Source organism: Perissodus microlepis, chromosome 7 (assembly GCF_051167445.1).
Source record: "Perissodus microlepis isolate ML-2025 ecotype Zambia chromosome 7, ASM5116744v1, whole genome shotgun sequence".
Lineage (NCBI taxonomy): Eukaryota > Metazoa > Chordata > Actinopteri > Cichliformes > Cichlidae > Perissodus > Perissodus microlepis.
Genome location: NC_140467.1, coordinates 52,698,452 through 52,724,491, shown reverse-complemented (window position 1 = coordinate 52,724,491; position 26,040 = coordinate 52,698,452). Strand labels below are relative to the sequence as shown.

The 26,040-nt window shown below is 38.8% G+C and overlaps 1 protein-coding gene across 6 annotated transcripts; it reads right to left on the bottom strand.

Moving 5' to 3' along the window:
- Positions 1-96: 96 nt before the first annotated feature.
- On the bottom strand, positions 97-24,404 carry sec31a (SEC31 homolog A, COPII coat complex component). Of its 6 annotated transcripts, none has more exons than XM_084935865.1 (28): positions 24,164-24,404; positions 22,943-23,022; positions 20,802-20,925; positions 20,513-20,711; positions 20,317-20,412; positions 18,981-19,121; positions 18,732-18,874; positions 18,171-18,270; positions 17,868-18,029; positions 17,051-17,203; positions 16,722-16,952; positions 16,552-16,626; positions 16,417-16,458; positions 13,063-13,356; positions 11,990-12,104; positions 11,285-11,463; positions 11,076-11,202; positions 10,746-10,891; positions 9,782-9,955; positions 9,375-9,611; positions 8,388-8,489; positions 7,806-7,908; positions 6,278-6,634; positions 4,595-4,650; positions 3,213-3,461; positions 2,258-2,377; positions 2,100-2,171; positions 97-1,562 (listed from the first exon to the last, which is right to left on the bottom strand). In XM_084935865.1, exons 2-28 carry the CDS (start codon positions 23,019-23,021, stop codon positions 1,383-1,385), a joined length of 4,056 nt encoding a protein of 1,351 aa, XP_084791991.1. In that variant the 5' UTR covers position 23,022; positions 24,164-24,404; the 3' UTR covers positions 97-1,382. The 6 variants fall into 6 exon arrangements, with proteins under 6 accessions (XP_084791991.1, XP_084791992.1, XP_084791994.1 ...); XM_084935866.1 differs by having other exon boundaries at positions 3,213-3,458; XM_084935868.1 differs by lacking the exon at positions 6,278-6,634.
- Positions 24,405-26,040: the final 1,636 nt, after the last annotated feature.

Genomic DNA, 26,040 nt, shown 5'->3' with positions numbered 1-26,040 from the left:
TGTTATAAACACAAACACATATAAATGACCAAAATTTCTGCAACTGTTTCACCAATGATCTTTCATTTCACAAACAAAATAAAAAACAATGCAAACTGTAAATAAATACTATTTATTGAAAATATTGCATGTCGTCAATCAAAAACAAAGACTTGTTTTCGTTTTATCAACAACATAAACGTGAGCTTGACCACTCAGACTTCAGCCCTCATCAAAATTGGAATGAAAATCAAGTACAAGTCTCCTTCCAGTTTCGTTTGAGGTCTGATTAATTAGCAGATAATTAATTCCAATGTCAGGGAAGGCGATTGCTAGCATTTGTTTACGCATGCATACTTAAAAACTCAATAAAAGCACAGCCTGTTTTTGAAAGGTCCATTGCACTCTGCTGAGCTTTATTATTACACTGAAAAACAAACAAACAAAAGAAGTAAAACATCAATGTCCTCAACACTTGGGATTACACTGCTCTGCACTGAAATATCCCACACACTGACTGTATCTTGGTCCAATGTGTTGTATGTAGTAACACTAGTGGTGAAAGTAAGTCAGTGAAAGCAGAAAAAAGGGTTTAAAGTTTAAACAAAAGTCATAGTAGATGCATTAAAAATAACTGGCATTTGATACGCACTGATTTTACTCTAAATACATGTGACACGTAGTATTGCTTTAACCCTAACTGTCACTATAATGCCATGTTTTTAACAAATTCATGTTCTATCTGGTAAAATGAGTGATTATATCTGCAATCTTATTTGCAGGTCAACTGCAAAATGCATGCAAGTAATGATGCATTTGTATGTACAACTAAAGTGTTACTTTGTACTTTTGAGAAAAATTTAGATATATTTATGAATGAAAGGTATATATGCATTAGTGTAGTGCACAAAAGTTCAAAGACTTTAAAGATGAACAGGCCGATACAGCTGCATAAATTTTGAGCCAACAGCATGCATCAGGAGTCTGCCATTAATACACGATTCACTGATTATCAACAGACAGGAATGCCCTTAAAATTCATTATCTTTATTTTGCTTTATCCAGTTTTTATTCCTGATTCATATCTTTCACATTTGTGTATTAATTGTTGACTGATTTAAAAATAAATGCTTAGTGTCTGCTTGTCAGCCAGTCAATAGGTAGCCCCTTAACTGGCTCAGAATTTACTTTCACCACTGAGTGCAACTGACAGCATGGCTTCTGTTTGACAAACGTGAATGGCACAAAGAAGAATTTAACAGTATTTTCATACATAATTCTTCATTGCTTGCATTGAACAAGCTTCCCGTGAAACTATTTTTTAATACTCAGATCAACCCATGTCCGGCCTCTCTCCACCTGTGGTCCAGCACTCAAATGAGCTGCTGGCACTTTCAGCCTCATCAGATCCCGAGTTTGTTGGCTTGCGTCAGCACCACCTTGAGTACAGGCATGAACGCTGAAGTCTCGCTGAAGTTGCTGTTGCTCACTATGTGGGTGTGGATGTTGATGCCCTCTGTGTAGGATCGGGACTCTATGCTCCTGGCTATGTTGTGCAGTCCTCCTACAATGGCAGGGGAGAGCTGCACAGAGGAACAGCAGAGTTATGTCAGTAGAATGGCCAACTGTAGCAAATCAATGCAAAACACCAATTGGGAAACAGCCATTATAAGGCAGTTGATGGCATGAATTTTTGACTGAGACTACATTTGATAATATGTTTATTTCTTTAAACATGAAACACCTCTTTTTAGAAGGAGCTTCTCATGTGAAAATCTGCTGAGTTGTTTAAATTCCGGAGGTCAAATTTCTTCATGTTTTGACTATTGGTCAAAACATCAGAATTTACTTTCACCACTAAGTGGTTCTCATTATGTTTCTAGTCTGCTTAGAGACAATGTGCACATTGTAAATTCACAGCATATCAAGGCACTTGCAGATGTGTGCATGGAGTATCACACTAACCCTATGATGACTAAATTTAAATACAGAAAATGATTTTAGGCTGTGAGAAATTTTTCACTATTTTCTTTACATTTTACAGATCAAACAACCATTTCACACTCTTGTTAAAGGCAAGATTCACTGTTGACCTCTGCAGTGGTGTACTGGATACTCACTGTCTGCTCTCTGAGTTTGTCATAGAGTGCCTCCAAACGTTTGTTCGCGTCATCAAGCTTCCTCTTAGTTTGCTGTGAAAAGATCAAAGAACACTCAGTTACTCATCTAAGGGCTCACTTTGTTGAACTGCACTGTTAATTTCATTACATAGACTCACAGGGTCAGTAGCTACAGCCAAGCATTTCTGGATCAGCCCCTCGAATGTGGTCTTTAGGACGAGGTGCTCGTCAGGTATGGGTTTCTTCATGATCTTCTCAGCAGGGATGGACTGCAGAGGCTGAAGGATAAGGTAAGAGTCGTGTCAATTAGTATTTACCAAAAATATAAAACGTGAATCATTCATCATTAAAAGAATAAATTTCAAAAAATTATTCACAAAAATGATTTAATATGAAGGCAACAGGCAGAGTGTTACAGGAATCGCCCTAAAGAATGTAGCCTCATGGGCAGTGTAGTCCGTGCTGCAGGGAGAAAAGTAAGAGATGTCACCCACCAGAAACGGGAGATAGAAGCATGTAAATATATAATATATATATAGAAAGTTGACCCAGACAACAAAGTAAAGCTAGTTTTCGGCTACGAGCCCGACACGGAGCCCGACGTATTAACCAGAGGTCCCTTTACGGTTTTATGCCTTTACGGTTCGGAGCCGCGGACCTGTCTAATACATGCACGGAAGATCGCTGAAATAAGTGCAGCCTTACCTAATGTCCACCCTACTGTTACTCATTTTATATTAAGATTTAAAAATCTAGTTGCTATTGGTATGGCGAATAACCTTCAGTAAAAGTAATAAATCACACAACAATAGTACATTCATGTAGTTGTAAAAAGCATGATAATATATTAAGTAATCCAAAGTATTCAGAATACGTTACTCTCATTGAGTAACGTAACGGAATACGTTACAAATACATTTTTGTATACATGTATAATGTAATACAGTTGATTCTAAGGTATGTCTCTTGGTGCAATGAAAATCTGGTAAGAAGCAGCAGTGCTAGACAATTAAAAACAAACACACAGATATATCTTTTCCTCCAGACAGCCATCTGCAGCATATCATATACAATCTATGGTTTAACATTTAGTTAAACCTGAGAGGTATTTACCTGGATCACATCTCCAGTGGGTGCTCCTGGTGCACCCTCCATGCTGGTCTTTGGCATTGCAGGGTTCATAGGTGGAGGGGAGAGCTGCTGCTGCTGCATGCCTGAGTAGGGGACCTGGACACCGGGTTGGCCCTGCATCATGGCCAGAGGAGCCCCAGAGGACATTGGCTGTGCCTGAGGGTCAGTGCCCAGCGGGGTCATTATGGGAGCAGTGATGGGGATAGGAGGGGTGTAGCTCTGTGGAACCTGCTGAATAGAAGTAAGCACAGTTTGTTTAAACTCTGTCATGGCTGTCTGTCTGTAACTTAAACGCAGACATAGATGTAAACTTTACAGATGTGGAATTCCTTACTGTCCAGAAATCCATCTTCAATTCTCAAACTGTTCTAGTAGTTAGCTAGTCAAATGTTGTACCCACTCCATGTTTAAAGTATAATTATTTTGTAGTTGTTGCAGTTTTATAATTAGAACTGACAGCATCGGACATATTTCATACTTTCACTGTCCTACTTGTGTAAATGCAAATACAGATCAGCACGTGTGAGCTTGTTCATCAGCAGCTAATGCTGCCTAAATGATATAAAAACTCTGCCTGTCTTATTGTTGTTTTGGACAAAGCAAATTCAGCACACCAAAACATCAGCTTGTACTATTATCCATAATGAACTCTAAAGAAGCTTGGCATAAGCCAGAAAAGAGGGAGTTTGAAATGTGTTGGTTTCATTCAAATGATTTCTTTGATAAAGACTCATTTTCTGTTACTGACTTTACTTCAGTACTAGGTCTGTTGTCATAACAATAATTCTCCATACAAGGCCAGTCGTCATAGGTAAAATAAATAATGAATCTTATTATGCATTAACAGAAAATAAAGAGCCAAACAATACAATGATAGCACATACTTCAAAATAGCTAATTGTCAAAGATCTTTTATGTGTTAAAACACACACACACACACACACACACACACACACACACACACACACACACACACACACACACACACACACACACACACACACACACACACACACATATATATACATATATATAACTTGAGTTACCTCAAAATGTTTCATATTACCATAAAAACTAAAACTGTCTCAGTTTCCAGCTTGCATTGCGCTTTTTCATTTTTCATTCTATATTTGAGATAATGGTACCTTTGTCCAGAGGAACAACGACAGGCAAAATGTTCACATTATTTAGGCAGAATCAGGTGTAAACAGACCACAAAACGGCATTTCTCATCCAACAATTTCAATAACTACAAATAAATCAATTTACCTCCTCAAACTGCCTGTCGAACAGCAGCAGCAGAGTAATATAAATGTGTCTGAATTCTAAAATGTGTCACTCAAACTCTGATTAATGAAACCTACCTTCTTTTTAGGGGCTCGGGTCAGGGCCGGAGGATCATTCCAGCCGTTCTGAGGCCCTATAATGGAAAACAAATCTGTCTCATGTTTTGAATTTTTATTACAAGTCCCCCTATTAGCATTTATAAGAAGTTTAAAAAATATAACCACATTAATTGGTTATTGATAACAGACTATGATATATCTCTAAGGAGCTATAAAGATTTTTTAGTTCTTTATTAATGCGCAGCATTTGTCGTTAATTCTTTTTTTCAGCCATGAAAACAATCACTTATCACTGCTTTACGGTGCCGTTCCTTATATGTTTAAACAGCTGCCACCTATTATGACATTGTTCAATAAAATGTAACTTTTATCATTTAAAAGTGACATTATTTGGTGTTACATATCATGAATTAAACTGCTTATAAATGCTAAACAGGTGCAAAAATACATTGTTAACCAAACTTTGATTTGTATAATCATTAGATTCTGTTATGTTTAAAAGAGTAAGTATTCACTGTGGTTTTCATTAATTATTGTGAATGTTAAAGATGATTGCATCGTATCGACAAAAAAGTTGTGTAAATTTCTTCCAGAATAGATGGATTTTATTACACGTGTGATTGTAAGCAGGTCACAATTATACCCGTGATTTTCTCATACTCTGTGGAGCCATGCAAGTGTAAAAAGTATGATTACCTGGCTGTGTCCATAACAACTCTGTCATCTGAGCATTTAGCATTTCTCTCAGCTTCAGTTGGAAATGTTTTCAGCCATAGGACAACAGTGTGATTTTTACAGTTTAAACTGTATGATTACTATCATCTATGAAAAAAAAAGTAGTCTGGTTTGTTTACATGTTCATAGTTGGTGAATTCTCCCAACAAATCAGAAAAGGAAAGTCTCGATTATCACTGTCTTGCTGAAAACCTGTGACATTGTTGCTTTTTGCAGTCTTTTAGAGCAGGACACTATTGATTCACACTTGAACTGCTATCTGAATAAAATATCATCTGGTTGTGCTATGTCACTGGAATAAGTATAGGCGTAATATTAGCTTAATGCAGAAAACATATTCAATTTCAATTGTAGTATTATTTAATTGATTTTTGTGCATACCTTCCTGCCATATATACTAAGATGACACAGGTAAATAGAAGCAAATTGAAAATCATTGCTAAATATGAAACCTACCGATAATTGTATGGGACATGTAAGTATTGTAAGATTTACATTTACAACATAAACATCTGCCATTTAGGGTTTAAAGTTACTGTCTATGTGGATAATACATTCTGAGTGCTTTTATTGTGAGAAATGACCTTCAGACACCCAATATGTTCCCTTTTTGTAAACAGTAACAGAAAACATATTTACTATTGTATAACCAGCGCACCATTTAAATGCAAATTGCTTTGATAATTAAGATTTAATTTAATAGTGACCAGAAAAAGTCTGTTATTATTCACATTATAGCAGGTAAGATTTAATAACCTGCACTGCAGGTTAACACTAATGAAATGAATTCATTTAGTAACTAGATATGATATTAACTGTTAGTGCAGGTAAACAAAGGAAACTGGAATCCTACTAGTTTTAAAGGCTGAGAGAATTTGTAAGGAGCACAGTGACAGTGAGGGTGATTAGAGGCATGCAGACCTGTTCTCTGAGAGGCGGGGATCAGCTTGTTGTCTATCTTTGTACCTGAGACTCCGCTCGGTGGAGGAGGCATGTACGACACAGGAGATCCTGGCCCGCCATGCTGGAAAGAAACTCCAGAGGACGGAGGAGTGGAGTAGGAAGAAGAGCTAGGAAAGAAAAGAGGCTGGGAAGGAGGAGAGGAGGACAGGCACTGGTTGATGGGAGGCTGTCCAGGATAGACTGAAGATATTGGCTGAGACTGGACGGGCTGTGTGTACTCAGAGAGAAAGCCAGGGGGCTGAGGAGGGGAGGATGGCTCTACTGAAGGAGGTGGATGAGGAGGAACAGAGGAGTACTGAAGAGGCTGAAAGAGAGGCACGCCACCAGCTCCATGCTGGTACTGGTTGACCTGGGGGTAAGCTGGGAGTCACACAGAGGATGTTCTGTTAGTGAAAAAACTGTTGCATGTTAAACCAAGTGCACCATGCAACAGGATGGTTACAGTGCAGAGCATGCTGAAGTACTTAATGTTTTGCTGGTAGATTATAAAACACTCAACGGACAAAGAGATATACAAACTGAACATTCTCACTTCCTGTTAGTAACTAAGATTAAGTATGACAGCACAGAAGAGATCCGACATTAGTGTTAAACAGCAAAATACTTGTTAGTGTTTCAAAGAATACACAAATAGATTAATTGGTGGAATCCTGTCTCCTTTATACAACATTTAGATACTGTTGGTTCATTTTCCCATACATCACTGCAGCCTGAAGGAGGAGCGCATGCTCCACCTAACCTCGTTCACAAGTACAGCACTTCAACACCAGTTTTTTTTTTCTTGTAAGCGCAGCTTTAAAATATGCCAAAAATGATCAAACCTGCACAGCTCAAACTTGTGTGTTCATTATGTTGGTCTGATTTGGTTCAATGAAATTAGCTCAGTGTGCATCATCAATGAATAATAGCTTCTGTAGCCAGAAATCACAGACAAGACACAGACAATAAAAGCAACTTTTATATAATCATCACGTTTTGAAGTTTTCCTCATGGTTTCAGTAACCCAGAGATAACTGTCTGTACACTGATGATTACACTGCAGGCCGGAACTGCAGATAGATGACTCGGGGGCTTTTAAAGATAAATAGTAATTCGATTTCTAGTATCTGGAGTTGAAAACTGGTATTACATTGAGCCCATTTGATGAGCTTTTATCAACAAATATAATTTCGTAGCCCATGATCATCTAACTGGATCATATTGTAGGAATATTCCTGTTTGTTAGGTCAAAAAAAAAAAACTTGACTAAAACTGTATCAAATGTGTTTGAAATGTGCAAGCTGGTAAACTGTTTCTTACTGAAACCACCAAATGAAGCACAAACTGTGCATTGTATTGTCAAGGGTATTTGTGTGTATTAATGTAGTAATACAGAAAAAAAAAATATATATATATATATATATATATACATATTAATAAATTTGGGCCTAATGTGCAAGACAAGGTTGTTTTACTAAAATGAAATCTATTTTTTTCGTAAGCCAATGCCCCTCATGATAGACAGCTAAGTTCTGGAAGTGAAAACACTTACGCTGGTACTGATGAGAATACATGTAGGCAGGAGGGGAGGAGACCGGAGGAGCTGCAGCCGTGCCGGAGGCTGGAATCCCGTACATCGGGTTTGAAGGCTCCACCTGAAAAAGCAGGGACAACAAATCTGAACTCTTCCTCCTCTGACGACTGAGAATCAACACTGTGCTCTACAAAAGCAAGTTATGTAGTGATTATAATAAAGCTTAGTTTTGCTAGAGGGCAGAATAGTCTTATGTTAAAAGAGCTTTCACAGATAAAAGTGATGCAATAACCGCACTTCAGTGAAGCTTAATTTGTGCAGAAGGGCATGCATTTTGTTTTAAACCATAAAGAGTAAGCTATAAATCATGCAATGATTCACATTAATTATGAGGCGGCAGCAGAAACAGACTGAATGAAGCTTTTGAATGCACTGTAGCCACGGAAGTACTAACAGGAAGTTCAGTGATGGTAGCTAGCAATGAGGGTTGGAAGCCATGGGAAGGTTTGGGATGTGGACCTTTGGCCTGCTCAGTGAAGCTTTTTAATTTGCAAAAAGAAGTGTGTGTCAAGGTTGAATGGGCGGTAATGCTCAGTATACCTTCTGGTCAGAAGCGCTGCCTACTTGAAGAGGAGGAGGGACATTGGGGAGGGCTGTGGGAGTTTGGTTACTCCAGGAGGTGACAGTGGAGGCTGCCCTCATCTGAAGCACACAGAAACACACGGCACATACCAATGATGGCCGCAGCATGGGAGGGGAGCACACACCAAACAACGCCACAATGCACAAACATTGGACGGGTGGACATAAGAGAGGACTTTATACGAGCCAAGGTTCAAATTACAAGAACACAACATCCTGAAAGAAAGTTTAGACACAATAACAAAATTGCCCAGATGCTGATAAAAGTACCCACAGCTTGTCATTTAAACCCTGGCAAGAATGGACTGGCAAATGATGAAATGACTACAACACATCAGGAAATTAAAATGAGCACTTTGTCAGGTAGTTAGTAAGTGTGGAGATGTCAAATTTAGAGGAAGAACAGGAAATAGACCAGTCTGCCCTCAGGTCTGATATAAACTTAAATCAAGATTCAACATGAACACATCAAAGAACAGATTAATCCACACACATGAACTGGAATTGTAAATTAAGGCTAAGAGAGAGAGATCGTCTCATTTCCTAGATTTAAAGACAGATATTGTTGAATAAACAAAACTCCCAAGAAAAGAAACTATATTAACTATATTCTATGAAATTGTATTATATTGTATGAAAATGGTTATACACTTAGAGAAAATCTGTTTTCATTAATGTGGAAAAATGTGGCGATCACGTACTTGCAATATCTCTTTTTTAAATCCAATTTTTTATTACAGTGTAGTTAAGACGATGCATCTGTGTATGTTTATGCGGGATTTCAGAATCTTATTCTTGGGTTGTTTATACATTTGTATAAAAAATTTGTCAATAAAATCATAACAAATGCAAATCAGAGTAAATGATAGAGAGATAAGAACCAAGAAAATCAGATCTGTGTGTAAACACTGTTATGAGATGTAGTGGCAGCTCTGTGGAACATACTGGCTGGTAATACTGTGGCTGTGCTGGGGCGGAGGCGGATGTAGGCATGGGTACTGGTGCTGCTGGGGTGGGCTGAGGCACCATGGTGGGATGGACCTGGGTGTAAGGATGCCGAAGCTGAGCCCGAGGGGCAGGCAGCTGAGATGGAGCTCTCTGGGTTTGCACTGAAGCTCCAGGAGCCAACCCCTGCTGCCCAAGAGCCCGAGTGAGACGGTCACGAAGCTGCTGAATGGCAGCCTGGATGGAGCAAAAGACCTGGGTTAGATCCTGTCATTCTTGATCAGGATTACATTGCATATTAAATGATAATAAATGATTTCAAAAAACACCAGTAACAGCAATACTTCTCAACTGATCACTTCATTTTTTCAGAGAGCAGGTGCAACAAACAGCAGCTGTGTACATACCTGGTTGCTGTTGTCAGGCAGATAGGTGATGGCAGTGGCCAAACTGCCCTGGGAGGCCAGCAGGTTGGCATACTGGCTCATCTTCTCAGCTAGCAGGATGCCGATAGCAGCGGGGCCAGAGCGCTGGGTCTGCTCTACTGCACGCCGCAGCACCACCACTTTCTCCACCAGGTCCTGAGGCACAGAGGCACAATATATGAGCACGACGACGTCATTAATTAAATATGTCAATGGTCACTTCGAGAAATATTGGCTTATTACCAACTATAAACAGTTCATAATCTACAAGCTCCCTGTTTACTTAACCAGCAACTTTATCTACTTTAATTTGGCTTCATGTTTAGGACGTGCTTTCTATTTTTGTCTCCAGAAAACTGTCTCTTTAGCTGCTAAATACTTCACAGTCTTCACCAGCCAGTTGCTACTTGTGTCTGTGTGCTCTTTGGTGCTGGAGTGGTAGCATATAGTTTTGTCCTGGAATGGAAATGCAGGGACACTGCAGGGTTAGGTGAAGATTTTCTTCAGAATTTCTTTGCAATGACTTATCATTTGAGCCATTACTAATACAAAAAATATTGGTTAGCACAGATTTAAAGTAAAATGAATATTTTTTTTCATAATATAACGCAAAATGACGAAATGAAAGGTAGTGACTGTCCTAAGCTCAAAATAGGATTGTTTTGGTTCATTCCCACTGTAAAAGCTCTAATAAGCCACTGTTTAATTCCTGCTAATCAACAAAGAGCAGAAAGACACAGCTGGAGAGAGCTAGTGAACATAGAGGAGTGTTTAGCAGCTAAAAAGCCAGACATATTCCTGGAAGAAACAAAACTGAAAGATAAAAGACAAATTTGTTCAATCAAAGGAAAAGCATTAATAAGCTTGTTTCTGCCACCTACAAAGCAGCTAAACATATGCCACTACACATTTAAAAAACAAAACATGAGCAGCAGAGCTTCTATACCTGCAGTGAGAGAGGAAAGTGTCCGTTCTGCACTCTGGTCCAGCAAGAGACAAGTTTCTCCACATTGCCAGCACAGATGTAGCACAAACAGGCTTGGGATTGTAGGTTAGCGTCTTCTGATGCCTCCAGTCTGTCCCCGAGAAGGTCTTAAAAAAATTGAAAATCAGGATGGACTGAATGTAAGTAAAAAAAATAGATTTATTTATATAGAATTTACAAAATGCCTGGATAGAGAAGAAAATCTAAATACTAAATTCAAACAGTAGGCCTTCACCTTAAAAAAGGTGATCGACCCCCTGATATCCAGCAACAAAATACATGTGAACAAACCGCAGAGGGAAGAGAACTCCTCAGGCTGAGCGTAGGTCATGACGGCTGCCAGAGCCTCCTTCCAGTTCTGAAGGTCACACGTCTTCAGGATGTCGTGCCAGTCTTTCATTACCACTGCATTGATCAGCTGCAGGACAAATACACAGTTACAACACCAGTAACACGTTCTTAATCAAAAAACACTCAAGGAAGTTTCCCCCAGTTGTCACCTTGGTTATCTTGCTGTGTGATTTTGTAAAATACTTCTTCTGGGTTTTTTCTAAAAGTTCTGGCCCTCCAGCAATGGCCAATATGATGCTGTCCGCCAATCGGTTGTCATGGAGACAAAGCTCCACAGCTCCCTCAAAGTCTCCAGTCAGCAGAGCTTGTGTGATGAGCCCATCCACATCTGGCAAGAAATTAAAAAAAAACCATTATGTTTAGGAAAAAACCCAGTGGCAGGTGTGAGCTTCATAAATGTGACATCTTCATGTCCAACAAACAAAGCCCTCCTTGAATGGCTTCTGTTTTACTGGTGTGAGACCTTCAACCAATTTATAATCATATAACAGCTGTCTGCTTTGAATGTATGTCTGAGCTTTTCTTTTATAAAGAGCTGCTTTTTCTTTCGCCTACTGAAAGAAAAGTAAATCCTCAAAAGCAGCAGAATTAGCTGTTAAAAGTTCAGACATCTCTAACTAGATTACTTTAATACTGAAGAAAATACTAGTAATAATGAGTCAGAAGAGTATAAGTTTCCACTTAAATCCACCTCCTAGTGGATTTCTTTTTCAACTCTCTGGTGCCTTACTATACACATCTTTGGATTTATCCTGCCACATATCCATACCCATTACAATTTGATGATGGTTAAAATCCCAGGGCAAACAACAAATTACTGAGTTAATGTGTTGAAACACTGATAGTGCTGTTACCTTGACTAATGCTGAGATTGACCCCTCCTGCTGGTGTTGGAGCTGGAGCTCGGACCTCAATAGGGGCTAATGTCTCAGCAGGAATGGGCTCCTCATCAACTGATGCTGTCATCTCCTGTAACAACAGAAACATGTAATGATGCTTCAATCTTTTCTCCAGCCTTCAAGTGTTCCAGGATACTAAAGATTTTCTAACATAATGAAAGGCCCTGAGGCTAAACTTAGTAACAGTACAGTTTCATAATCATAATTTAGCAGGTTACCATGCCAACACTTGCTCACTAGCATTATAAAGTGCAGCTGAGACTCACTGAAATGTCCTTAGTTTTGTAAATTTCAGAAATGTAAGATTATGCAAAGTCATGGGATCAACAACTTCATGACAGGCCACCCCAAAGATGCTGAGATATTTCATTTAAAACAACAACTGCCAGTCTCATGATAACTTTAGTGAGCCCTCCACCTTCCTGGGGTAACAACTGCCTCTTGGCACAGTGGATACCTGTGCCAAATTTTTGCTATTTCAATCAAGTAAATGTATAAAGCTTGATGCCAAATGAAAAGTTGCCATAGCAACAAGGGTATACGTACCAAACTTTATAACAATTCATACAGTTTTTTCTGAGATATTTCAGTTTGGACTAACCCCTTGAGCATGCCTAAAACCAACCCAGAATCCATCTATTCCTGCATGAAGAGTCAAACAGTGTTAGTAATCAGATTACATGGTTCATTAATTATAAAAAAAATATGCACACCCAGACAGGTGTTTTCAGGTTTCCGTAGTGTTCAATCAGTTTCCAATAGGTTGTTTTAATATTTAAGGTGACAGCTCCACATTACAGCCAAAATGATTTTGGATTACTTTTTGTTTATTGAGTTTTCTCTATTATAAATTTAAACAATGTATTATCTTAATCACATTTTATTACTAATTCATGGACAGCTGTGGAAATAACGCTGAATTGATTCTCCTCAAATTATCTGAAGTTCATTACTGAAAACAGCTAAAAAGTTTGCACTCCTGTAACTTTGCTGCTCAGCTCTTTTTAATGGGGTTAACAAAGGTGTACCTGATCTAAGGGGATCTCTTCCTCCTCTTCCTCCTCATTCTCATCCACCTCCAACTCTGGGAGAACCTGATCCAAATTTGCATATGGCTCACTGCGAAGAGCATCTTCTGGATCTGCTGCTGGTGCTGCTGTATCCTCATCCTCTGCTTCAGGAGTGGAATTGAGATCAAGCATGGCTGCAGGCTGAAGGTTTACAGCAGCAATCATGTCAAATGCTGCCTCTGGAGTGTCAGCAGGCGGCATGAAGCTGAGGTCTGCTAATGGCTGCAGCGTGGCTGGAGCAGGCACATCCACCTGAACAGAAGAGGCGGAGATGGATTCAGAGTCAACTGCATAATATGATCTGCCACATCAGGCTGAGGCTGGGATGTGTGCATCACCAGAAACAGTATGGATTCAGCTTACTAGGGCAGCCAGGACAGGCATATATTATTTGATTGGTTTCAGCTAAAAAAAAAAAAAAAAAAAAAAAAGTGTATTTAAATCAACATTTAGGGAAATGTAAATTTCAAACTGGGATCAGAACCTAAGTCAGACCAATATTATTTTCCATATTTCAGAGAATGAAGACAAATGTAAAATCACTAGATTTAGCACTGGAGTAAAGCTCTTATTTGAGGTCACTGGTGGAAGCAGATGCATAAACACGGCAATACATTTATACAGAAAGTGAGCAGTGCATACAAGCGCGTGTGACAGAGTGCTTTCCTAAAGTGTGCGGCACTGCAGACTCAAGAATTTCCACTTTTTTGCTGTGATTGTGACTTTTAAACGTCGAGCTTCCTCTGAGTAATGTCAAAAAGCGAAGTTGAATTTATAGCATTGAAACACGACTTTGTTGCTTACAACACTTCCCATATTGCAAAACATAAGACAGAGACAAACACTTTACATCTTTTCCGCCGTGAACTGAGGCTTTGACAAGCTGTAATTACTGCCAGCAGCAATCAGTCAGACTTTTTTATTCTTCTGTCAGTGAACAAATGCGAACAGATCAGAACAGGCTGAGCTGAATGGAGACCAATGTGGGGTGAAATATGGACTGCATAGCATAGCAGTGTTGTGAAAATACACGTGAGGAGCAAATAAAAAGTTTACATCAATGTAAAACTTTGCTCATTTAAGAAATGGTCTTGGAATGGAAAGACAAACATTTCAAGACCATAGGAAGTTTTTTAGAAGGTAACAGCTACATCCATTTAAAGAGGCAGGCTGACCCTTGTAGCAGCTTTTCATTATGTTTAATGTTGCATGTAGTGTTGCATTTGTGTGCACCTGATAAATGTGAGCGTGATGGGACATGGTCTTTCAGTTCAGTTTTTGGAGTCCAACAAAACCTGAAGGAAATGTTACATTATTGAGCTGCTAAGTCTTCCTGCTATGAAACTGGTGACACTGTGTGTGTAGTCCTTGTCTGGAAACCTGAACAGCGGTTTAGTGATACATTTTCCAGTATAAAACTGCTACTATTCATCATTAGACTGCAAACATTATGTTTAATGGGTTATCTGTACAAATTGTTATTAACTTCACTGACTGAGATATAATTTTGCTGCTTTACCCACAGAATGAAATGTCAGATGAGCCAGAATCATGTCAATAATGTTTTGATATCCATATTTCTTTCTTGCTACTAGGAAAAGCCTGGAAAGGTAAGCCTGGCTGTATCCCAATATTAGTTTCATTCCAAAGTTGAAAAAGCAGGAGTTCTTGTTGGATTAGGGTTTGACTTTTTTGAGTTGCTTTTGTTTGTGAGGATTGAGGGGGAAAATATCTTTCAGTAACTTTTTGGTGATTTCCTGCCTCTTTGGAGCAAACAGATGAGATATAATTGGAAAGGCCAGGATGTCCTATTTCAAGCACACTGGGACTTAAGTCAAAAGATATAGACCAAAAACAATGTCCATTACAGAGGACATAAATGAATAAGCTGAGTCTCAGGAGAGACTTAAAAATTACAAATCTCCATGATGCTTGTTTAAATAAAAAAATTTGATGTGGCAAGCCAATAGTCCTTTTCCAGCAATTTTACACCAAAGGAAAACTTCAAACTTGGGGTGCTCAGAAAGCAGGGACATAAAAATATCTGAAGGAGGATGCTAGCTGGCTAGTTAGTGTGTTTCCCACTAGTTTCCTGTGCATGCAGTACTGTGCAAAAGTCTCTCATTGGCTTTCCAATGAGTGGTCTTGAGAAGTACTTCTCCGGGCTTCTCTATGTCTTTGGACATTGGCTGTTTTTTCACACATTATCAGTCCTTGTACCAGAAAAACGTTTTTCTTCCTTTTCATTCAGGGTGTTGTCTACATGCATATGCACTTTGTTACTAGCAGCCCATCGCAAAAAACATATAATTTGTTCCCATTTCATATTTAAGTTAAATCTATGAAAAATGTCAAAGATATTACAGTTTGACAAGAATAAAACAGTATTTTTTACACAGGTTGTGTGTAGTGTATCCTTTAAAAGACTGAGGAAACTGAAGAGTGGAGGACAAAAGAAGAAGATCTAAAAAAAACAAAAAAACTTCAGCAGATAAACAGTATTGGAAAGTCACATTATTAAGAATTAGAAATAAATCCAGCAAAGACCTGACATAGGTCCTGAGAGACACATCTGGCCCTTCAGTTAATCCGTCTACTGTTTGACAAAGCTTCATCAGAAATGTTCTCAAGAAGGCGGGGAAACAGGGAGAAAAGGCTGAGGTATGCCAAATTACACAAGAACTGAATTTAAAATCTTTGGCTCACATCATTATCAATTTGTACAGAGGAGGTTAGGAGAGAGTGTCTACAGCCCTTGTAAAACATGGAGGAGGATATGTTATGGTTTAGACCTGCATTTCACTGAGTGGTGCTGGGGATTTTGTCAAAACTGATGGAATTATGAACACAGAAAAGTACTGTCAGATTCTGATTCACCATGCAATACCACCTGGAAAGCATCTGATTTGCACCAGCTTTATTTTTCACCATAACAATGATCCCAAACACACTGCCAGTGCGGTAAAAGCAAACCTGGATAGAAAAACACTATCAGTATCAGTGTTGTTTGGCATTCCTAGAACCTAGATCTCAACATTATTGGCGGAGTGTGGGATCATCTTAACTAAGAACGGAAAAAAACTACTAAGAGCAGTTAAAGAAATGACAAGAAAGCTTGCTAACAAACTTCAGGCTATGTTAAAGGATAAAGGTGATCACACTAAGTATTGACTTTCACATTCATCTTTATTCATTTTTAAAGGACACACATCAGAGTGGCATCCTTTATCTCTGATACCCCATAAAGAGATTTAATGCTGAGATACTCCTTTAAAATTCACAATATAAGATTAGCTGCTTTGACAAGCTTACCTTCAGGGGATTGGCAGACTGCTCCTCTAGTGCTGCTGAAATCTGACAACAAATGGATAAATTAATCACAAGTTCAACTGAAAAACATGTGTAGCATCATATTTCACATAGAGATGAACAGATAACATGTCTCACCTTTAAAGCCAGCTCCTCTTTGTTGTACCCCAGAAGTTCCAGGTACTTGCTACGGATGTCACTTTCAAAATTAACCTTAAAACACATAACATCCACATTACCATTATCCACAAAAATTTCAGCAAAAACATTATTGATTAAACATTGTGTTTTTTAATGCTTCCTCATACCTTAAGGAAAGACCAAACAGTTTTTTCAAACTCATTTTCAGCCACGTCGATCTTTTCCTGGCAGAAGTCCACGAAGTTACCTGAACTCAGAGTGGCCTGCAGCTGGTCGGAGCGCTTCAGAAAAGCTGTTTCTGTAACAACCTGGCTCATGTGCACAACGTGAGAAGTGGGCTGCTGAGGCTGCTGGGGGTTTGGTTTTGTATTCTCCAAAGATATCAGCTTCCCACCAAACTAAAAGGAAACAAATCAAAAAAGATTTCAAGTGTGCTTAAAAAAATAAAAGCAGTCTCACCGTATTTTTGATCAGAGCTTAAAGAAACAGAACTCACTGCAAACGAGGCTCCCACAGGTCGGCGAATCCACTTGGGTGGCTTCTTCAGGGGGTTGACTGCAGCTGGAGTAGCTGGAGTCTGAGGCAGCTGCAGGGGAGGCAATGTTTGCCCTGTCCCAAATGGATCCATGTTCCCAAACGAGTTGCTAATCTGTAAGAAACACACAGAGCCGAGGTAGACAAATGAATATGAACAAAAATAAATAATTCACAGCTCTGAAAAAAGAGAGAAAGGATAAGTGTGGTTAATTTCAAGCTGACATTAGACTGAAAGTTTGCTCTGGACTATTTAAAATCCCCCTGGTGGTGTACAAAGGCAAAACTACTATAAAAAACTGTCATTTTCCAAATATTCAGGGACCCAACTGTAAGTCTAATATAAATGATGCTACTCTTATAGTTGGTTTAAATTTTTAAATGTTGTTTTTAAAACAATACTTTAACAGTCGTCGGTTTAGTTCAGTCTGGGAGCTTTTGAGTCTGACTTGCAGCCTTTTGCTGCGTGTCTTCCCCACTCTCCCGCCCTCTCCGCTTCCCTGTCTATCTTCACTATTCACTCCCAGCCCACTGTTCTTTCAGTGGGCTGGTTTCAGTCATTATGCAAATGTACTGTTTATAAGACTGGGGAAACCTGCAGTCAGCTAAGACTGAAGAAGTCACTTGGATGAGTGACGAAACGTTTCTCCCACTGAAAACGCTACCTCCAGATGAACACAATCAACTTTTGGAGATATCTTCACTACTGCTATCCAATAAAGGCGAAATGCCAAAAAAAACCCCAAACAATACTTTTATTTCAGGAAACTTAATCTTACCTGGTCAGCGTGCCTCTGGCTCTGTGCCTGGCTGCTCCCTCCCATGATGGAGTAGATGTCGATGTGTCCGTCGAAGCCCGCGGCTGACAACACAGCAGGGTTTCTGGGACACCACTGGATGTCAAAACACCACTGGCTGCTGGTGGGCAACTCGTACAAAACCTGAGGATTCAAGAAAATGACTTTCCAACCTCAGTGGCAATCATGAAATGATAACTGTCTGTTCACAAACATACACACACACACACACACACACACACACACACACACACACACACACACACACACACACAGAATTTTCACCTCTGCTGTGTTTGGATTCCAGCACAAAATCCTGCTATCCTTCCCACAGCTCAGAAGCAGCTCAGGATCTGCTAAGCTCCAGGCAATGGCCAGGATACCCCTGTCAAATGAACGGTCAGATGAAAAAGAGCACAGTTACAATCTTTTTTTTCACATTATCAACACTATTTAAAGGTCTAATGGTTCTTACTTAGGTACAGCTGAATTTTGAAAAAAGAAATCTAAAAAATTATTTGAACTGCACTGGGCACTGCAGGTTTTCGCAAACATAGCTCAGACAGGAGGAAACAGTGTATTTTATGGACTAGTCAGCAGCAGTTTAACAATGATGCTACATTGAGTATTCCAGCAGCAAGAAAGAGTAAGTGGGCTCAAGTGTTTGTTATATCTTAGAATTATATTAGCTTATGGATCAAAGGAATATGATATATCGGGCTCTGGATACGCAGATAAAGCTTGTTAGAAAGATACATTTAGTCTGCTTTGGTCTTTAGGGAGACTTGTTATCAGTAAGCAAAAGTATAAAACAGATTAGATTTAGACTGATTTATCAGTGCTTACCTTGAGTGATGCTCTAGAATCTTGAGAGGAGAGGTAGCAAATCGTAAGTCCCACATCTGGATGACGGGCATCCTGTCGTCCTCCGAAGCCAAGACCAACTGAGTGGCCACCTCTGGGTTCCAAGCCAAGCCAGAACAATGCATCTGGAAAGAAACACGCAACAGTGATCTTCGACTGTTTAAGTTGAGTAGACAGAGCCAAAGGACTGGGAGAAAATGCAGCATGTTGAGGGTTTCTCTGACAACGTACTCTGTTGCTGTGGTCGCTAACTTTGATAATGAGGTCATTTTTGCGGAGGTCCCACACTGAAGCTCGACCCCCCGGGCTGGCTGAGGCCAAGATGTGTTGGACCTGTTTGTTCCAAGCCACACAGCTGATGTCTTCCATTGGCTTTAAGAGAAAAACATAAAACATTCATATGGACTGTTCATTCATTAGTGTCATATACAAATGTTAATTAGAAACATGAATTGAGAAAAACTGTGCCCAACATAAAACTGACAACTAAAATATTTGAAAGATGATGATATAATAGCAGAGTAATACCAAAAAAGCACTAAATAATAATAATGGATTGGATTTATATAGCGCTTTTCAAGGCACCCAAAGCGCTTTACAATTCCACTATTCATTCACTCTCACATTCACACACTGGCAGAGGCAAGCTACAGTTGTAGCCACAGCTGCCCTGGGGCAGACTGACAGAAGCGAGGCTGCCATATCGCGCCATCGGCCCCTCTGGCCAACACCAGTAGGCGGTAGGGTAAAGTGTCTTGCCCAAGGACACAACGACCAGGACAGAGAGCCCAGGGATCGAACCGGAGACCTTCCGGTTACAGATACGCTTCCCAACCCCCTGAGCCACGGTCACCCATAAATGGTACTTTTAAGTATACGAAATGTACAAATGACAATGGAAAGGTACTGTGTAGTCCTTACAACAAAAAAGCATCCAAATTAATGCTGATTCTAGTTATGGATATATCACTAACTGTAGTAATTATCCCAAAATGTTCAGCCTCACATTTAGTATAGTGAAAATTAGCCATGGCATGTGGTAAACAAACTGACATTTAAAGAGTTAAAGTTCTGAAAAGGAAAAAATTTTAGTCATATTTGATCATTAGAAGACCGACATTGGTTAAAAATGCAACTGGGTGAAAATGGAAAATGCCATTAGTAGATATTTATTTTGTTGTTATGTAATGGCCCTTTTCCACTAATACCTACTCGGCTCAACTCAGTTTTGGTTGTTTTCTAAAACAACTGAGTACCACGGTGTTGGTTTTTGTGTAGCCATTTCCCTCATTAGAAGGTTTTAAAAAATGGCAGTTTTGATTGTTGTGAAGGAGTCATTCTTATGACTCATCGAGTGATGCCCCTGACTGGCCAATCAGTGGCGTGCAATCTGTTGACGTTACACTTTCGGACTGATTCAGATCGCTTCAGACCCCGGCCGAGTAGGTGCTAAAAAAGCACTTAGTAAGAGATACTACCACCTATCAAAAAACCCTAAAAACCAAGTTCAGCTGAGCCGAGTCAAGCTGAGTAAGTTCTAGACTAAAAGGGATAAAATTCTTCATACCTGTGTTTTAGGTCCTGGTGTCATTGGAGAGCCAAAGTTATTCATGTCCCAGATATAGATTTCAGACTCATTTCCACCTGATGCAACAAGGTTTGTCTGCAGGAAAAAAATACACAAAACACCAAATGAGTCACTGCCTGGGGTTTAAACCCAGCTTCAAGCTGAAATCCTTTGCACAAGGTGAAAAGCACCATACTTGGAAAGGGTTGACATCCAGAGCTCTCACTGGCCCTGTATGCTTGTCGCTCTCAGCGATGATGACATCGCTCTCTCCGCTCATTATCTTTGCAGTGTCGTACAGGATAACATTGCCATTCTCCCCACCTGCGATGAGAACACCAGAGGGATGACCCTGGGAGTCCATACCATATGGACCCCACACCAACTTGTGGTATCTGTGAGGAGGAAGAAGAAGAAGCCCTGATTAACAGCAGGACGGAAAATAGAAAATCAGTAATATTACTGTGGAGAGTTCTTTATTCTACCTGTGACTGGAGGAAAGGCTGCCACATGATTTCATATCCAGAGATGGCTCAGCCAAATCCAGCTCAAAAAACTCCAAGGAGGCGTTGGTACTGAAGGAGGCATCCAGCTGCTGAGCTGATGTTCCTGCAGGAACACAGGTATCAAACATCAACAATAAATAAAGCAACAGAAAATCTATATGCAGCTATGTTTATAGATTAAGCCATTTTTCCAACGCATAATCCAAACAATTTACAATCTTTCGTTTGCTGTAAAAATCTGCATTTTTTCTTGTCCTACATTGAAGTTAGAAGAATATCACATAAAAATAAAAACAATAAAGCCTTTAAGTCCCATTTTTTTATTAAAAATTGTTATGGATATTTGTCACTGCTTTCTGATCTTCAACAATAGCTGCACCACTGGATGAATATATCCACTATCACTCAATATTTGTGAAGGGGATTGTTATTGTGATCATTTAGCATTCTTCCTCTTTTTACTTCCCTAATAATGAACTCACAAAGCACAGAACTGAACAAGCCTGTTGGATGAGAGATGAAACATCTTCACAAAACTTTAAGTGCAGTTGTCTTGTTTTTTCAAACTCTTATACTATGTAGAAAGGTTTTTTGCAGTAGTGAGGAAATCTCCATTCCTGTGTCTCATAGCTTTCTGAGAACCCATGCTTAGGTAAGCAAGTTAGCTTTTCACTTGTTTTTTATTTTTTTGTTTTCTTGTTTATTTTTCGACCGTTCATTTTCATCTGTAGGGGAATATTATAACAAATGGATTCTAAAGTCAAAATGTATGTAAGAAATTAGATGTGAAAGGTAACAGAAACTATGCTTGTTCAGCATGTAGATAAAATTCAGCCTAACTGTAACACTAATACTAAGTGGTTTACCAGACGTGCTGGCTTTTACCAGATTTATTTGTAGGGATTGAGGCGTTCCTAATCTCACTGTGTACTTAAGGTCACTAAACAAGCCGATTCCTTGCCATCTGAATCAGACTTTCAGAAGTGGACTTTGTGGTATGTTTTAGATAATTGTCCTGCTGCATAACCCGGTTGATAAAGGCCAGGTAGGTTTGGATAACGTTTTTGTATCATTTAAAAACTGCATTTTGTATTTACTTGAGTTATCTTTATCTAATATTAAAACCTGTTTGATGATCTGAAACATCATCAAGTGTGAAAAATAATATGCAAACAAGGAAACAAAACAAGCTGTTAAGATAAATGCTCTATTTATATCATCAGTCCAGAGCATTTTATCCCTCATACAACTGATTCTTGGGGATGTGCAGCATCATTTATTTGGCAAATTTTGCCTTTCTAGTATCCATCCATTCTTAAACTGTGATATTACATATCTGCATGGTACTGCTCATTATTTGAGGAAAAAAATCCTTCCAGCTATTTCTGCAAAAATAAGTTCAATAAATTCTTTTAAAGTGTATTTTACTAGTAAGAACAGCTCATATGATCAATTACTATCTAATACATTTACTATATCATGTCAAATATGTAAAGCAGGGATTAAACAACAGTATGATGGCTAAAATGGAAACAGAAGAAAACCCAGCTGAAATGGGACAGAACATTTTCTGTTGGTGTACATTCAAAAAAACCTGAAGAGAGCTGCGGAGCATTTTAAAGACCATGGAGATGGATGGTGAGAGACTGCATTAGTTCATGTGCCTTACAGTCCTGACAATAGAAAACATGGTAGCATCACATTAAGTGTAAATTACAGATAAAATACTCTATTCATTAACCCCAACTACAGTTTGTACAGTCACACCATAACAACTCTGTCTCCAGAGGTGCAGAGTTGACTTATCATTCATTCTTATTTAGTGAATATGAGTTAAAAGTTCACTGATAGCACCCACTTTTACAAATATTTGCCCTGGCCTCCTGCTATTTTCATAATAAGGACAACTTCATAGAGAATTCTGAAGCTTGCATCGTCCTCACATGATTAAATGTCCCACATGCTTGCAGCCCTAAATATACAACATTAAACATGTCATTTTCCACTTAAAGAGGCTGTGAAAATGGCTGAAGTAACTGACATAAATTATGTAATTTCATGTCAAAGTGACAGACGGCAGCAGATGCACGCCTGTGCTGATGCTCTCTGCATGCTCATACCTGTTGCCAGGTAGATGGGGTGGTGCTGTGCAGGACTCCAGCTCTGGATGGCTGTGCGGTTGATCTCTTTAAGTTTCATCCTTGAGAAATAAGGGCATAGTTTGAACGACTGTGCAGTGATTATTACAATTTATTTATGACACTTTTCTCTCACTTTAGCGTTCAGAATAACCAGATATTGAATCCTTTCATGTAGTTTAGTTTCTATGACAATAAAAAAGAGCTTAAACGATCAGTTTCAAATTAAGTGGCTAAATACAATGCTTTTTAATGGTAGCTTTATAAAGGTTAACATGTGCAGTTTTTCTTAGCGTTTCCCCAAGGTGCTGGTTTGGTTGTATGATCACTTTAGAGGTTCCAGCTGAATCTTACTGAATTATTTATTTGAGTTATAGCATCGTTTATCACATTGTAAACACTGTTAAGTGTTCATTAGACACTTATGACAGGCTGGATATATAAGCAGAAATCTGCTGTGGAAACAAAAATCAATATTGATAACTTTTTATGGTGACTATTATGGCCGTTTTTATGTGTTGACTTTTCTATCAGTTCAACCACAACACAACACCTTCATGGAGTTGCATTTATTGCAGGACTGCTATGGATTATTTTCCGTTAAGTGTGCTAACAATATCATAGAATTTTAATACCATATTAATAACGACTTTCAAAAGTGTGAATCTGTCTCTTTTGCATCGAGGGGAGCGGACCGCTTAATAAACAAGTAGTTACAGTTTTACACACGCTTTCCCATTCATATTGCTGCTGTAATAAATACACTAGTTACAGAGTAACAAAGGCCTGCTCTGACTGGCACTAATTATCACACGCTTCATGTAGCTCGGGGCTGTGTCGGGAAAGGACATTAGAAATGCTACATTTAGCTTTAAAAGAAGCTCCGAGAAGTTTTGCAGTCGTTTGGTTAAAATTACAAAATAAAAGTCCTTGGTAGCAGCAAGCTAACAGCTGATGGACCAATTAAAAGCCACACAGCCGTGTCGTTTATGAGCCTCGAATAATACGAGGAATGCGCGTAAATTTATTGTCACTTCTTGTACATGTTTACTACGACATAGTTCAGCTTGGACTAATGCAGCTGCAATGAGATATTGCGTTTAGAAGCCTGCTAGCTACCTGCAGGAACATATGAGAGAAGAAACAGTTACACACTCACACAAACCCGCACACAGATCTTATTACTTCACTAAAGCAGCTTACCTTCTCTTCTTCTCTTCTTTTCACATGAACGCACACATTAAAAAAACAGTAGGCAAACACTAACTGTCTCCGCCCGTACAGGTTCCCCTTTCGATTCTGCTCAGGGATTTACAGCTGTAGAAACAGAAGAAGAGGCTACCGGGTCCCGGCTGCGGACTCGAGACAGATTTCCACGTCCCCACTGGTCTCCATCAACGTGGCACTAAGCAACAGCCTCCTCCTGCCACGAAGAAGAACGACTTCCGGGGGAGCTTCTCCCTGTTTGCTAACATATGCTAATGTTAAGATTTTTATAATAAACGCTAAAAATATTAGTAATAACTATTTTATGTGAGCATTTATCATTTTAAAGTGTTTCTTTATTAAGGAGTAGGAATCGTAACTAACCGGTCTTTATATAATTTAAAGTATTTCAGTATTTCATTTACAGTAATATGCAAAAATCTTTAGCCACCCCTCATTCATTTATATTTTGCTCCCAATGACTCGAGCTGTAGTTTTCTCGGCATTCTTGCTGTTCTTTTAGGGTTTTATTTTTTCAGTCACATTCAGTTCTTGTACGGCACCATTTTGAAAGGAGTGAGTCCTTTTTTGTTTGTTTAAGCCACTTGACACTCATAAAAAGGGCACCTAAGCGATAGGAATAAATAACAGGTGTATCTGTTGCGATTTTGGTGCTATATACATAAAAACTACATGGAATTTAATTTTTTGCACATAACATACAAAATAGAAAAGAACACATTTTAAATTCTATCTTTAGAAACTTGGTTACTAACAGAGTGACTATTAAGAAAAAGGTCCAAATTTGCTGAGTCTACAAAAGAAGTCTCACAGGCCAAAAATAACATTTTATAAAATATTTTTGCCTGTTTTGACTCAAATTGTCATTAAATCTTGTTCAGTTACCTACTTAACAACTGTTCAAATATCTTGGGGAGGGATTAATCCAATTTTTTTTTTAACAAATTAGCACCAAATAGCGATAAAGCAGTAGGACAAAATCATAACTATAGAACTAGAGTAACTATAGTTTATCTACGACATTAGCCGTCTGACTCTGTCAATGCTAACAGTAAAGAGAATCAGAGGCAATGTATTTTTCTGCATTGTTTTAATATATGTACTAAAAAAGTAGCAACAGCCAATGAATGTCACAAAACAAAACTTTCTTGACAAGTTGATTTTATTTGACAACAAATTTAAAGTAACATGAAGGCAAAGCAGTCAGGTCATTATGCATCTATATCAATACATCACCTGAACTCGGGGAAACATTTCAGCAGTTTAACCCTGTAAAAACAATCGGAGTAATAAAATAAACTGTTAAATTTAACAGCAGAGGTGCACTTTAGTTAAGAAAATATAAGATAACACCCTCATTTGAAAGCATGTGTATAATCTTCCCCAGACATATGAATGGGTCAGATGGGTAGTGATTGGTATAATCATTGGGAAGGATATTTATTTCACAATATGTTGTTGGGCATGAAGACATACATACATGCAAGTCACATCCACACGTGGCTCACTTCAAGGGAACTTCTTTTCTGCAGCTAACCTGTGAAAACAAAATCAATTAGTTTCTATATAAACCAGCACACGAATCAGAACAGAAGTTGCATGCAAAATACGATTATCGTACAGTTGTTTTGCAAAAAAAAAAAAAAAAAAAAAATTGAATTAGAATTATAGGATGTGCGCCGATTTTTTTAAGCGTTTACTCCAATTTCAGAAAATGTTGGCTTATTTTGCTGGCGGCGACTCTTGATCAACATTTTACTTTTTCACCAAACCAGCAAAGTTTGCAACCTAGTCTCTCTCCACACGTGCAGAGGGGTTAGTTGGGCTAACGTTCAATGCCACACCTCGTTTCA